We start from the raw sequence: 13,140 nt of genomic DNA, 5'->3' as shown, positions 1-13,140 counted from the left end.
ACATCCAAAATGTTTGGAGAGCGAGGAGGGAGATTGGGAGAGGGGGAGGCTCACATACCTTCAGTCTTGGCTGGAGAAGAACTTGAGATTAGCAGTGCTTCCCAGTTCAGGGAACCATAAATGATGAGGGTTTGGGGTGAGAGGTGCTCGACACCCCAAAGTACCGACACGCCGGGTCCTGCCGAAAGAATTCGACTCAAGCTTTCTCAGCCAAAGGAAAGGACAAAGTTTATTAAGAGTTAGCCAAATAAGCCTGCCCCGAGAGATCCCACCCCTTGCGACGCCTGTAAGGAAAAAGGGCCAGACCCATCTGAGCTAGATTGGTTCTGACCCCCCTCATGGAGGCAAGATGGAGATTATATACACAAAGGTTGTGGGAGGGATTGAGGGGTGGTCTGGGGTGGCCAGAAGAGGGGTCTAGGGAGGGACTTAAGGATGAAGTCAGACTCCCGGGTGGGGGAAATAGCTGAAGGCTATATGGGAATGACAACCCATCAAGGGCTGGGGTAGCGGAGCTAGGGTATAGATATTTTGATCAGGATTAAGGATGGGAAACAGGATTAAGGGTGGGAAACAGCTGGACAATAGAGGACTGGGCAAGGTAGGCATTTGGGCTTAATGGTTGTAGCCTCAGGCCAAGGCCAGGTTGAGTGGGAAGATTCAAGGAGAGTTCAAGGGTTCAAGGGGTTCCTAGAGACTGTGCCCTCATCATAACCACTAGTGGTAACATTTTCATTTCTAAGGCCCAATACTCTCTGCATTGAAAAAGAAAAAGGTTACTGTTTATAAAACCACATTTTAACAACATAGTTGATTTATAACAAGAACAATTTCAACTGAACTTCCAGACAAAACTTGGAGGTAATAAATTCTTAGGTTACAATTGTCCAACTTCTTAACCTAATGCACCTGTAACAAAATATTTTAGAAATGTAACGATGCCCTAAACATTATTATGTATGTAAAATTCAGGCTAGGTAGATACATTTCTAAACCAAATATGATAGTTTAAAATTACCAACTTTTCATCACATCCTTTAAAAGCATCCAATTCACATATATCAAACTCAAATTAAAATACGGTATAATTTTAGAAATACAGAAACAATAAATTTCAGATGACATCAATTGCATTTCCAGATACAGTATAGGAATTGTTGGTCTTATTACTTCTGATATTATATATTAATACATTAACATCTTAAATACACTTTATTTAGCTGTATATTCTTCAGCACCACTACCTCTGGCCCAGGTATAGGAACTTTTGCCTGGCCATGAATGAACTTATGAAAGAAAGAGAAACTTAATTTTGTTCCCACTTTTTCCAAGCTTCATCTTATACAAAAATGCCTAAAAGGATTTTTTTCGGACTCCCAAGGAAGATAAGAGCAGGAAAAAATCCCTTTTAGTTTTCTAAGGGCTCCTCCCTAGGTGGGGCCTGGCAGCCCCTTGAGGGCAAGGAGCCTACCCTTCCAAGCACTAACTGACCAGCCCTATTTCTTTACAAGTTTCCTTTTAGCTTCAGCTCTGATAACCTTTCAATGTGGAGGGTGGGGGAAGGGTGAGGCCAGGAGCACATGGCAGCCAAGAGGAGCACATGGACTCCTGACTAGACAGGTAATCTCAAACTGCTACTCTACAACCCCCCTAAATTCCTTATACAGGTTTTCTATCTCTCTCTTTCACAAATTTACCTTTAAACTTTAGCACAAGGATGGGCTACAAAGGTACTCAGGGGCACAAGACTGACTGTCAGTCTGTGAATTTCTGTCCCTCTCCTCATTGCTCGGTGGGGAGGGTGATTTAAGTTTTTCCCTACAGTCCTCCTGCATTCTCTTCTAATCTGATCCGGGAGGAGAGGAGTTTGATTTAACTGCTCTAACTTTTACGGCAGCCCTAGTGAAAAGATCTCAAAGATTGTAATTCAAGTAAACTTCACCCCCTTGCTCACTCCCAAAAACCTCTTTTGTACTTGAATCTAAGGGAATCCGAGACTAAGACAAATGCGAGAGTCCCACTGAAGACTTTAACGGAGGTTTTAGCCAGAAGGCATTCATTGGGAGGAGGTGTTTTTAGCAAGAGTGAGCTCCTGGAATGGATTTACAATTTCAGAAGTTCTTTCTTCCCAAATTCGACTAACCAATTTCCAAACTTTTAACAATTTAAAACCCAGAATTTGCCAAAATTTTAACCCATTCCCCATAGTTCCACATTGGCCAAAAGGGAGCCACAAGGAAGGGAGTCTGTTTCCCTAGTGGCAGCCTGATATCTCTGGCTGCTTATGTTTCAGATTTTTTTTTTTTTTAAAAACGTCGTTTCACAATTTTGACATAGACACACGAACAGAGACAAACTCAAAACGTAACAAAATTCACACTGTGGATCGAATTGAAGGCTAAGCAGGTCCCCTCAGAGGAAAGATTTCCTCCTCTAAAATACGACCCCCACACCTCCAACACAAAATGGAGACCAACAGCATGGGTTAATTGGAGGCTAAACAGGTCCCCTCAGAGGAAAGAAGATAAATCAGATTTCCTCTTCAAGGAAAACACCCCCAATCTTCCCACACCCCAAACAGATCCGGTAGCATGGGTTAACTGAGGCTAAGCAGGTCCCCTCAGAGGGAAGAAAATAAACCAGGTTCCCTCTTCAAGGAAAACACCCCAATCTTCCCATACCCCAACACAAAACAAATAACCAATAGCATGAGTTAATTGGGGCTAAGCAGGTCCCCTCAGAGGAAAGAAAAATAAACCAGGTTTCCTCTTCAAGGAAAACACCCCAATCTTCCCATACCCAACACAAAACAGATAACCAATGGCATGAGTTAACTGGGGCTAAGCAGGTCCCCTCAGAGGAAAGAAAATAAACCAGATTTCCTCTTCAAGGAAAATACCCCAATCTTCCCACACCCCAATAGGAAGGGTGGCATCCCAGCCCCCCAGCTCTGTACCACAGCCTCGTCAGGGTTTAGCATGATAACAGAGACCCAAATGGCTAGCTCCAAACCAGAAACCAAACCAGAAAAACCTTACCTCTAGAGGTCTACAAACCATAATTCTCCATAGGCCGAAAAGGGACAGGTCAGCAAAGAGCCCATTCTCCGAGACCATCACTCCACATCAGAATCCTAGGAAAAGAAATCCCCAGGAGCCGGCCCTCTGAAGTGAGAGAAGGTGGATCAGGGGCAGAGACTCCCTGTTGAGGTCCGAAATTCTGTGTGTGTCTCCAGGGCGGTAACACGAAATACCACCTCATCTCGCTGGGGCCTCCAAAATGTTGTACCAGAAGCGAGCGAGACACACCACAGAGTATAAGTTTTAAGTGGAGAATTTATTTAGCCAGCGGCCATTGGGGTACAGCACCACAAATCAATGGCAATGTGTTGAAGCGAACGGGTAGTTTATATAGAGAATTTACATGTCAAGTCACAGGGTGGTCTGGGGGTACAGGAACAAAGGTTCTGGCTGATCAAAGATTCAGTCAGGTTATCATACTAGTGGGATAATTTCATTTACATTCCTTGGTGGAGCCCCAGGGATATCTGCTAGAAAGGGTCTGCCAGGTTATCTTTCAGTGGGATGGTCCTATCTATTGACATTCCTTGGTGGAGTCATGGAGTCCCAGGGGGTTTGCTAAATGCCAAAGATATCTGAGTCCATTCTTTCTGGGGGTGCTTGTCAGTAGCTAGGGGTTTCTCAGGGGTTCCTAATCTTCCTTGTGTTACACTCTAGGCAGCCCCTCTCCCACTGTGCATTGGTCCAAGCTTCGGGCACCCCTGCCCTGGAAGCATCAGATATCTGGCAACACCCTGATCCTCCCCGAGGTTGCCCAACAGGACTCTGGCCAGTACATCTGCAATGCCACCAACTCAGCTGGACATGCTGAGACCACTGTCATCCTGCACGTGGAGAGTAAGGACCCAGCCCTTGGCCCCTGGGAGGAGATGCCCTATTTTTTAACCCTCCTGCTTCTTATTTCTGTCCCTGAATTCCCTTTGCCCCACCAAGCCTGCCAGCAGCTGGAATGCCCTCTCTGCCAGCCCACCTCCTGGTGTCCGTCACTTACGGCCATCTCCTCCATTTCTAACCTCTGCCCATCTCTCCCTTTGACCTCCAACAGAGCTAGTTTCTGGGGCTAAGCAACCTCTTTGCCCTTCTCCCTTCACTGAACTCTGCCCATCCTTCCTCCCCACCTAATCTGCTGCCCTTCCTTGACTGCTTGGTGCCCTTTGCTTGTCCCCCTCAGCCCTTTTTTATTTATCTCCCCCAGGCCATCCATATGCCACAACAATCCCTGAGGAGGCCCTGGTAGGAGTAGGAGAGATGGTACAGTTTCAGTGCCTGGCACACGGGACACCCCCACTCACCTTCCACTGGAGTCGGGTCAATGGCAGCCTCCCCAGACGGGCGGCTGTTCGAGGGGACCTGCTGCGCATCAACCCCACGACCCCTGAGGATGCCGGCCAGTACCAGTGCCTTGTCACCAACAAAGTGGGCTCTGCCCAGGCCTTCGCCCTCCTCCGAATCCAGGGTGAGAGCCGCATGAAAGGGGAAGGGGAGTAACTTTCTCTAGACACCATTTATTGGTGCTGCTGCTTACTGACACCCATCGAGACCCCTCTGCATAGGCCCTCACTGCCACCATTACACATAAAGACCCACACCTCTATCAAGTTCCTACTGTGTACTAGGGCCTGAGCTCTGTGATAGGAATGGAGAGATGAGAAACAAAACAGTGGGTGACCTGGGGGGGGTGGCATACTGACTTCTGAGGGGTTATAACATGTACTCAAGGAAGTATTCTACAAAATGAGGCAGCTGATGGTGCAATGGCCTACAGTCAAGGAACACCTGAGTTCAAATCCAGCCTCAGATGCTAGCTCTTTGGTGCTGGGCAAAGCACTTCATCTCATTTTCCTCAGTTTCCTCATCTGTGAAATGGGGCCTGGATCATTGGACCCGATGTTGGCTGAAAGTCCCCTCCATTCCTGAAATGTTATGGATTGGAGTAGGGGCAGGGTGGGGTGGGGGTGAGGACTTGGGGGAGGAGGGAGGGAGCCAGAGAAATCAGGAACTTTCTCACTCAGTGGGAGAGGAGCTGGAGGGAGCCAGAGAATCTGGAACTGAAAATTTTAAAAATAAATTAATGTTTAAAAAAATTTTAATAGATAAAGTCGGGAACTGCTTCTTATTTCTCTGTCTCTAACTTCCAAAGCAGATGAAATTTTAAATAGCGTAAGTCAGAATCCCCCATCCTCTTGTGCCATCTCTGCTTCCCTGATGGGTCTTCAAGCAGAAGGGTGGGAGGGGAGGAATGGATGTTGCCCAGGAAGGTGCCCATTGCCCCATGACTGCCAATGAGCAGCAGAGCTGTGACCTCCAACCTTGTTCCAGCAGGTGCCCACCCTGCAGGCCCCTACCCTGCAGCCTCGGCCCCAGCCGTACACATCACACCTCAGCAAGAGACCAAGGGCATCGGGGGCAGTGTCGAGTTCCACTGCTCTGTGGATGGTGACGTGGGAACCCAGATCCACTGGTTCAAAGAAGGAGGGCAGCTGCCACAGGGTCACACTGTGCAAGATGGGGTGCTTCGGTGAGGAAGGGAGGCAAATATGGTGGGGAGGCAGACTTCCTGTCCCTGGGGTCCCTGCCATGGAGCCCATGATAGAGCTTCAGGCCTCATGTGTAGGGGATGTCTTGACTTTGGTATCATCCTAACAATAGCACCTATTACAGCAGTGCTAAGATTTCCAAAGAAATCTCCTCACCATAGCCCTGGGAGATCACTGATGGATCAATCAGTAAACATTAAGGACTTCCTGTGTGCCTAAGAGAATTAAGATACCAGCCAGAAAAAAAAGACCATGCCTGTCCTCAAGGAGCTTATGTTCTAATGGGGGAAGGCAACACAGAAAAAGGAAGATGGGATGAAGTGGGAGGGTGGGAAAGTTCTGGAAAGAACCTGAAGGGGGCGTTGTCAGAAGAATGAAGAACATCTTGCCTGGATGCCCTACTTGAAATGGAGGGTCTGGAGGTGCCATCCAACCAGAGGGGGAGGCTGCAGGGGAAGAGGGTATATCCAGTGTGTGAATTCCAGGGTTGAAGTGAAGTTTCAGGAAGAATAGGTTCTAGGGGCAGGGAAGAGAGTCCTGGAGAGAGTCAGGAGGGCTGCCCAGAGAACTGGTATCCCAACTTGACAAAAGAGAAAACAGAATCAGAAGTAAAGTGATTTGTCCTTACAGATGAAAAATCCTGCTGCTGTTACTGTTGTGAGAAACATGGTTTTGGGGATCACTGGACTTCCTAGGCAGGGCCTAAGTCCTGAAGAAGAATCCTGTGATAATCCCTAAGGAAGGCTGTGCAGACCACAGGACTCCCAGGGGAAGGCCAAGTGATAGCCCCCCCTTAATCTGTGGGGATCACAAGGCTTCCTAGTGTCAGACCCCAGGAGGACCCAAGTGACGGCCCCTTAGAATGGCAGTAAGATCACAAGGCTCCCAAAACAGGGCTGGAAGACCCAAGTGATGTCCCCTTAAGAAGGCTGTGTAGACCACAGTGTTCCCCAAGGGAATCCAGAGTGGTAACCCTCTTAACACCACAGTGGGGATCACAGGATACCCCAAGGCAAGATCCAGTAGTAAGCCTGAGAGGAGCTTCCACTGCTCACTGCTTCCAGGAGTAAGCCTGAGAGGAGCTTCCACAGCTCACTGCTTCCCTTCACTTTACCTTTAGGAAGATCCATGTGATTTGCCCATTCTCACCCATAAACTCAAGACCAGAGTGGGCAGAGGAAGGCATTTTATTATACTCCTTGAGAGAGCAGGTGTAGTACTCACTGGAACACTCACACCAATATAGCTGCAGGAGCAGGGGTAACCATTCCCTCCACTCCTGCTAGAGTTATGGTTACTTTACAATCTTTATTTTTTATGTAGTTTTCCTAGGTTGTACAGTTTATACAGGTTGGATAATAAGGATACAGAAGCAAAAGTGAAGTTAATTGGATTTTCCTTGTCTTAGTTTAGGATTAAACTACATTCTTTTACTTCCCCTACTTTCCCTCTTTAACTATGCAAATTATGCAAATCAGTAGGCCTGGATTCTTGACCAAGACCAGACCCTAGATAAGCTTGAACTGGTTCAAGTGGGTTTGGCCTCTCTAATTCCCCAGACTGCCTTCTCAAAAAGCATGCACATGAGTACAAGCCTCTGACCTCTCACCTGACTGACCTTGAGGCCTGGTTTCTGCTAAAGCTGGGGTGGGGGAATTGGGGGGAAGTACACCTTTGGTTCTGTGGAAACAAAACTCCTCCTCCCATTTCTTACACTGTTAAACACTATAATTCTCATTATCATCATTGCGGTTTATCTGGCCTTTGCTGGCATCATCAATATTGGACTTTCATTTCTTTACAGGATCCAGAATTTGGACCAGAGCTGCCAAGGGACATATATTTGCCGTGCACATGGTCCATGGGGCCAAGCCCAGGCTAGTGCACAGCTAGTTGTTCATGGTGGGTGAAAGTCTTTTTTTTTCCTTTTTTCTTTCTCTTTTGCAGGTAATCAGGGTTAAGTGACTTGCCCAGGGTAACACAGCTAGTTCTGAGACCCAATTTGAATTTCTGTCCTCCTGACTCCAGGGCCAGTGCTATCTATTCACTGGGCCACCTACCTACTCCATAGATGAAAGTCTTTGTCTAGTCCTAGAAATTTGCAAAAAGCCTCAAGCCTCTGCAGATGGGTGGGGAGGAAAGGAAATTAGCAAGGGGAAGGATCTGAGGGACTTTAGACAGCCTTTTAAATCATAGAGATCACATGCCCTTCCAACGTTAAGATAATCCTACGTATACCTTATGAATGGGATGTTAGAGTAGCATAATCTCTGACACAGACTAGCCTGAGAGATTAAGGATCACAGTAACAAAGTAATCACTCTTCAGACAATGTGGTTAAGACGTTAGGGAGGGATAGCTAGGTGGCACAGTGACTAGAGCACAGGCCCTGGAATCAGGAGGACCTGAGTTGAAATCCGGCCTCAGACACTTGACACATTTACTAGCTGTGTGACCTTAGGCAAGTCACTTAACTCCAATTGCCCTGCCTTCCCTCCTCAAAAAAAAAAAAAAAGACCTCAGTCAGCTTACAGCCCAGCCCATTGTACAAGACATTCCTCAGGGATACATGTAAGAAAGGGGAACACTGGTAAAGGCAAAGCCAACCTGGTAACCAGGCCACAAAGATCTCAGTGAATCCTCTCTTGTTCTTCCTGTCAATGCAGGAATTCAGCTTTTCAGTATATAAACCAGATTTTGAAACAGAAATTTGGGCTTTCCAAACTTTTATAAATTGCTGAGTGGCAGCATTGGAGTAGGAGACAAACCAATTCCATCTTGGGAGATATTGGCATAGGTGGCTGCCTTGCTGTTCTCAGAGTTTGACTGCTCTGGCTTCTTGATTATGATAAGCATTTCCTTCTTACCTCTCCATCCTCTGGGGTCTGTTCTCTGAATCCCTCTCTTTCCCTTATTTTCTCCCCAGCTCTTCCCTCTGTGCTCATTAACATCCGAACATCAGTGCAGACTGTAGTGGTGGGTCATGCTGTGGAGTTTGAGTGCCTGGCCCTGGGTGACCCCAAGCCTCACATCACCTGGAGCAAAGTGGGGGGCCATCTGCGCTCAGGCATTGTGCAGAGTGGAGGCACCATCAGGATTGCCCATGTGGAGCAGGCAGATGCTGGGCAGTATCGATGCACAGCCACCAATGCCGCGGGTACCACCCAGTCTCATGTGCTGCTACTCGTACAAGGTAAAGGCCTGCCTTAGATCCCTCCGGTGTCCTGCACATCATTTGATTTCCACACCTATCATTTCCCCCATCACCAAGCCCCACCATGATCTGGGGGTCCCTAAGCTTCCAATGTAGCCATGCCCACCTTTCATCCCACTTCATGTCAATCACACCCTCCCCACCCCAATCTCATAGCCCAGCCATACCCACCCCCTCCCTTTTAATCCAGCTCTGTCCTTTAATATACTCCCTCCCAGACCTGCCTCTATGCCCCACGAGGTGTCTGCATCTCACAATATGTGCCTCCTACCCCCTGCAGCTCTGCCACAGATCTCAGCCCCTCCCGAGGTCCGAGTGCCCGCTGGCTCCACAGCCGTCTTCCCTTGCATGGCTTCTGGCTTCCCGACTCCGGACATCACCTGGACCAAGGTAGGAACCTATGTGGGAAGAGAGGGAATGTGAAGGTCACTGGAGGGAGAGAAAGACCAAAAGTGGGGTCAAACCTGAAGATAAGAGGAAACCTAGAGACATGAAAGAACTTACTCAAGAGAAGTGGGTTCAAATGCTGCCTCAAAGGTTTACTCGCTATGTGACCATGGGTAAGCCATTTCAGTTTTCTAATTGGTAAAATAGGAGTTAGCCTAAGTCACTTAAGGTTGTTTATAGCTCTAACATCCTGCAGTCTTGCCTTTCCCTTTACAGTGTATTTTCCCTGATCCAGGGCTGACTTCCTAGGTACAGACTCACGTGGCCCTCGAATCCTCATCCCCAGACAGAGGTTATGACTGATGCTGGTGGTTGAGGGATGCAGGAGCAACCTCTAAGATCTGGCGGGGAAACCTCAGAGGTCACCTCCTCCTCCAGACCCCTCATTTTACAGAAGGAGAAACTGAGGCTATGAGAGGGATAAGAACTCACTCATGGCTCCCAGCTAAGGAGTACCAGGCCTGGAGCCTGGGTTCCCTAACTCCAAATTCAGCTCTCACTACACTGCATCACAGGGCCCAGGGGTAAAAGGAAGGACTTCTCAGAGATAATGGACAAGCAATGGTAGAATGCCAAATATCCACATGTGTGGTGCCAGGCCTTAGAGCCAGGGACCAGGCAGGTGACAAAGGGGTTGGAGCTGAGTACAAGAGGCTGTGTTTTGTTTCAGCTGGAGGGAGACCTTCCCCCAGACAGTCATCTGGAGAACAATGTGCTGACACTGCCCTCAGTCCGGCCTCAAGATGCTGGCACCTACATCTGTACTGCTACCAACCGCCAGGGCAAAGTGAAAGCTTTTGCCCGCCTCCAGGTACCAGGTGAGATTGCCCTGATGCCAACCTCCAACTCTCCCCTGCCATGTCTAGTGGGTCATACCATCTGACCACCGTGCCTTGTCCACAGAGAGGGTGGTCCCTTACTTCACCCAGACCCCACACTCTTTCCTGCCTCTGCCCACCATCAAGGACGCCTATAGGAAGTTTGAAATCCGGATCAACTTCAGGCCTGATGCTGCAGATGGTAAGAGGGTAGATGGTCACTGGTGGGGTAGGGTCCCTACTGCAGCCTCGGGGATGGAGGCCTGGTTCAAGACCCCATTCACTGTAGAACCACTTCCCCTGTTACATTACCCCCTCCCCTCAGCTGAGCCCCCGGGTTTCCAGGCCATTGTAAACTCTGCCCCTCTTTATCTCAGAGCACATACAGACCAACTGGTATCTCATCTTTCTCTCCCTTCTTTCTCCTCTCTGTCTCTTCTCATTTATTCATTCTTCATCTCTTCCTCTTCTCTCTCCATGGTGCCTCCCCTCCTGGATTCTCCAACATGATCTGTTGTTCTTCGTTCTTCTCTGTCCTGTTCATCTGCTCCATCCCCCTTCCTCCTCCCGGCTCCCCTTCTCCCCATCTCTCCCTCCTCTCCTGATCCTGGCCCATGCCCCTTGCTTCTCTCCACTCTTCCCTTTCTGCCTGTCTTCGGCCCTTCCTGTCCAGCCCTCCTCCTTTATTCCGGTAAGTCCTCTGCCCTCCCCACACACCCTTTGGGGCTTTCTTCATTTAACTGATCCCTCTGTGGGGACAGGCATGAGTTTTCCACCTCTCTGTCACTGCTTAGCTGGTTCCCTCTAATCCGGAGGCTCCCCCAGGGGAAAGGGAGAAGGGGGCAAACAGGCCAGGTGACTGTCTCAGAAAGAGCCAAAGACTGAGGTGGGACTGGGAGGCTGGGTAGGGATAGAACCAGCCTGCCTTGAGCAGTAGCATGGGAGGAGGGGAGAGGAGGCAGACGCTGGACAGGAAGCTTCTGACTTGGTTATTCCCCATAGGCATGCTGATTTACAATGGGCAGAAGCGGATCCCAGGGCCTGGGAGCGCTGTCAATCTGGCAGCCAGGCAGCCTGACTTCATCTCCTTTGGCCTGGTGGGCGGGAGGCCAGAGTTCCGGTGAGATGCCCTGCTCTCCCCACACTCCCACTTTCTCTCAGAATCTTGTACAGGTTTGAGGCAGGGCCATGGGATGGTCAGGTCGCCTGGGTGACAAGTCATGAGGAAACAGCCCCTGCTCTTGAAGGGATCCCAGTCTTATGGGGGAGACACAGTCCCAGCCCTCAGGGAGTCCCAAGTGTTTGGAAGGAGCAGGGTAGTCAGGATTGGTTGTTTGAGTAATTGGAGAGCAGAGCTAGAAAGGTTTGGTCTAGAAAGGCTTTCCAGAGTCAGAACTGGGTCTGTATTTAAGTGAGAAGCATAGGCCTGGGGAGAAAGATCTGGGATGACTGTCAACACCTCTGGGACAGAGGGATGGAAGACAGATCTACCTGCCTTATGCACGGATGGACTGGGACCCAGAGCAGGACCCAGAACTCCTCCAATTTACTTGCAGCTTCTAGGATCTCCTGACAGGAATTAGAAGAGTCCTGGACTGCCCTTTCTCCCATGGTCTTGCCCCATTCCCCACAGTTTCCGATCTCGATCTCCCTTGTCACTAACCTCTTGACCTGAGCAGGTTTGATGCTGGGTCTGGCATGGCCACCATCCGCCACCCCACCCCCTTGGCACTGGGCCAGTTCCACACGGTGACCCTGCTTCGAAACCTGACCCAGGGTTCCCTGATTGTGGGCAACCTGTCCCCAGTCAATGGGACATCCCAGGTGAGGCCCTTAGCACTTCTCCCCGATACCTTCCTTTTCTCAATGATGTCTCAAAACCTAGTCTGATGGGGGAGGCACAGTGTGTGCCCTCAGGGAGCTCCCAGTGGGAGAAGGGAGAAACAGGCCTGCCCTCAGGGAGTCCCCAGGTTGATGGGAGGGTTACAGTCTCTGCCCTCAGGGAGCCCTTAGGCCCTCCAAGGCTCTTGCCAGGTCTGCCCCAGTTTGGGGGAAGGGCAAAGTTCTCTTCCACATCCCTGCTGCCCTGGGGCACAGTCTAGCATCAAAGTGGGAAACAGTGGGCAAAGGGCCCTGGTCTGGCTCCTGTTGCGGGTGAGGGCCCAGAACTGGGCAGAGGCCAGGAGCAGCCAGAGAAGGGTCTAAGGGTACCCTCAGCGAGTAGGCTTCCCACAACCTCCCCTTCAGCTCCTCATCAGTCCTTTCACTCATCTCCCTCCAGGGCAAATTCCAAGGCCTGGACCTCAATGAGGAGCTCTACCTGGGTGGCTACCCAGATTACGCCGCCATTCCCAAAGCTGGCCTAAGCAGTGGCTTTGTAGGTATGGCTCACTTTCCCTCCCCACAGAAGGGGTTTCAGCCCTCTGATGTTCCCCAAGCTGCCTGCTCCAGGGAAAGGTTCTTTTAATTCCACTCTGCTCCATCAGCTAGGAAAGAGCTCCCAGGCATTGCATGACAGAGTATATGTGAATGTGGGTGGGCATGTTGGTGGCATAGGAGATCTTCCTGGGGTCAAGGAGAGGTGGCTACCCTGCCCCAGCTCCAGCATCCACTGCCTCCTCAGGCTGCGTGCGGGAGCTTCGAATCCAGGGAGAGGAAGTGATTTTCCATGATCTCAACCTCACAGCCCATGGCATCTCCCACTGCCCCACCTGCAAGGACAGGCCCTGCCAGGTGATGTCATCCCCGACCCTTGGGCCCCGAACAACAGCCCTCTACTGGCAGCCCCAATTAACCCCACAGCTGGCCCATGCCTGGACAGACCAATTCCTGCCTTTAGGCCCTTCCTTCTGTCACCTTTCCCCACCTTCCCTGCCCCTTCTTCCTGTTCCTCCAAAAGCCTTCTTTCTCTTGCTCCTAATGAGCCTGAGAATAGAAACCAGGACCCTGGGGCCTTGGCACTAGGGGGCCCCCAGGAAGAGGGAGAGCCTCTGGGACCTAGGGGCCTTGGCATCAGGGGACCCCCAGGAGGAGGGAGGGCCTCC

General features: G+C 50.0%; 1 protein-coding gene across 1 annotated transcript in view; it reads left to right on the top strand.

Annotated features, from left to right (window-relative positions):
* Nucleotides 1-13,140, top strand: part of HSPG2 (heparan sulfate proteoglycan 2) — a 122,286-nt gene that overhangs the window by 97,029 nt on the left and 12,117 nt on the right. The window contains exons 78-90 of the mRNA XM_036743736.1: nt 3,738-3,917; nt 4,276-4,536; nt 5,400-5,598; nt 7,422-7,519; nt 8,544-8,810; nt 9,112-9,221; nt 9,949-10,096; nt 10,182-10,298; nt 10,770-10,787; nt 11,099-11,216; nt 11,776-11,920; nt 12,378-12,477; nt 12,720-12,829. Coding sequence (XP_036599631.1) covers nt 3,738-3,917; nt 4,276-4,536; nt 5,400-5,598; nt 7,422-7,519; nt 8,544-8,810; nt 9,112-9,221; nt 9,949-10,096; nt 10,182-10,298; nt 10,770-10,787; nt 11,099-11,216; nt 11,776-11,920; nt 12,378-12,477; nt 12,720-12,829 — 1,871 coding nt within the window. The remainder of the gene's footprint in view (nt 1-3,737; nt 3,918-4,275; nt 4,537-5,399; nt 5,599-7,421; nt 7,520-8,543; nt 8,811-9,111; nt 9,222-9,948; nt 10,097-10,181; nt 10,299-10,769; nt 10,788-11,098; nt 11,217-11,775; nt 11,921-12,377; nt 12,478-12,719; nt 12,830-13,140) is intronic.

This window comes from Trichosurus vulpecula, chromosome 2, assembly GCF_011100635.1.
Source record: "Trichosurus vulpecula isolate mTriVul1 chromosome 2, mTriVul1.pri, whole genome shotgun sequence".
NCBI lineage: Eukaryota > Metazoa > Chordata > Mammalia > Diprotodontia > Phalangeridae > Trichosurus > Trichosurus vulpecula.
This window is presented reverse-complemented; position numbering and strand designations above follow the sequence as displayed.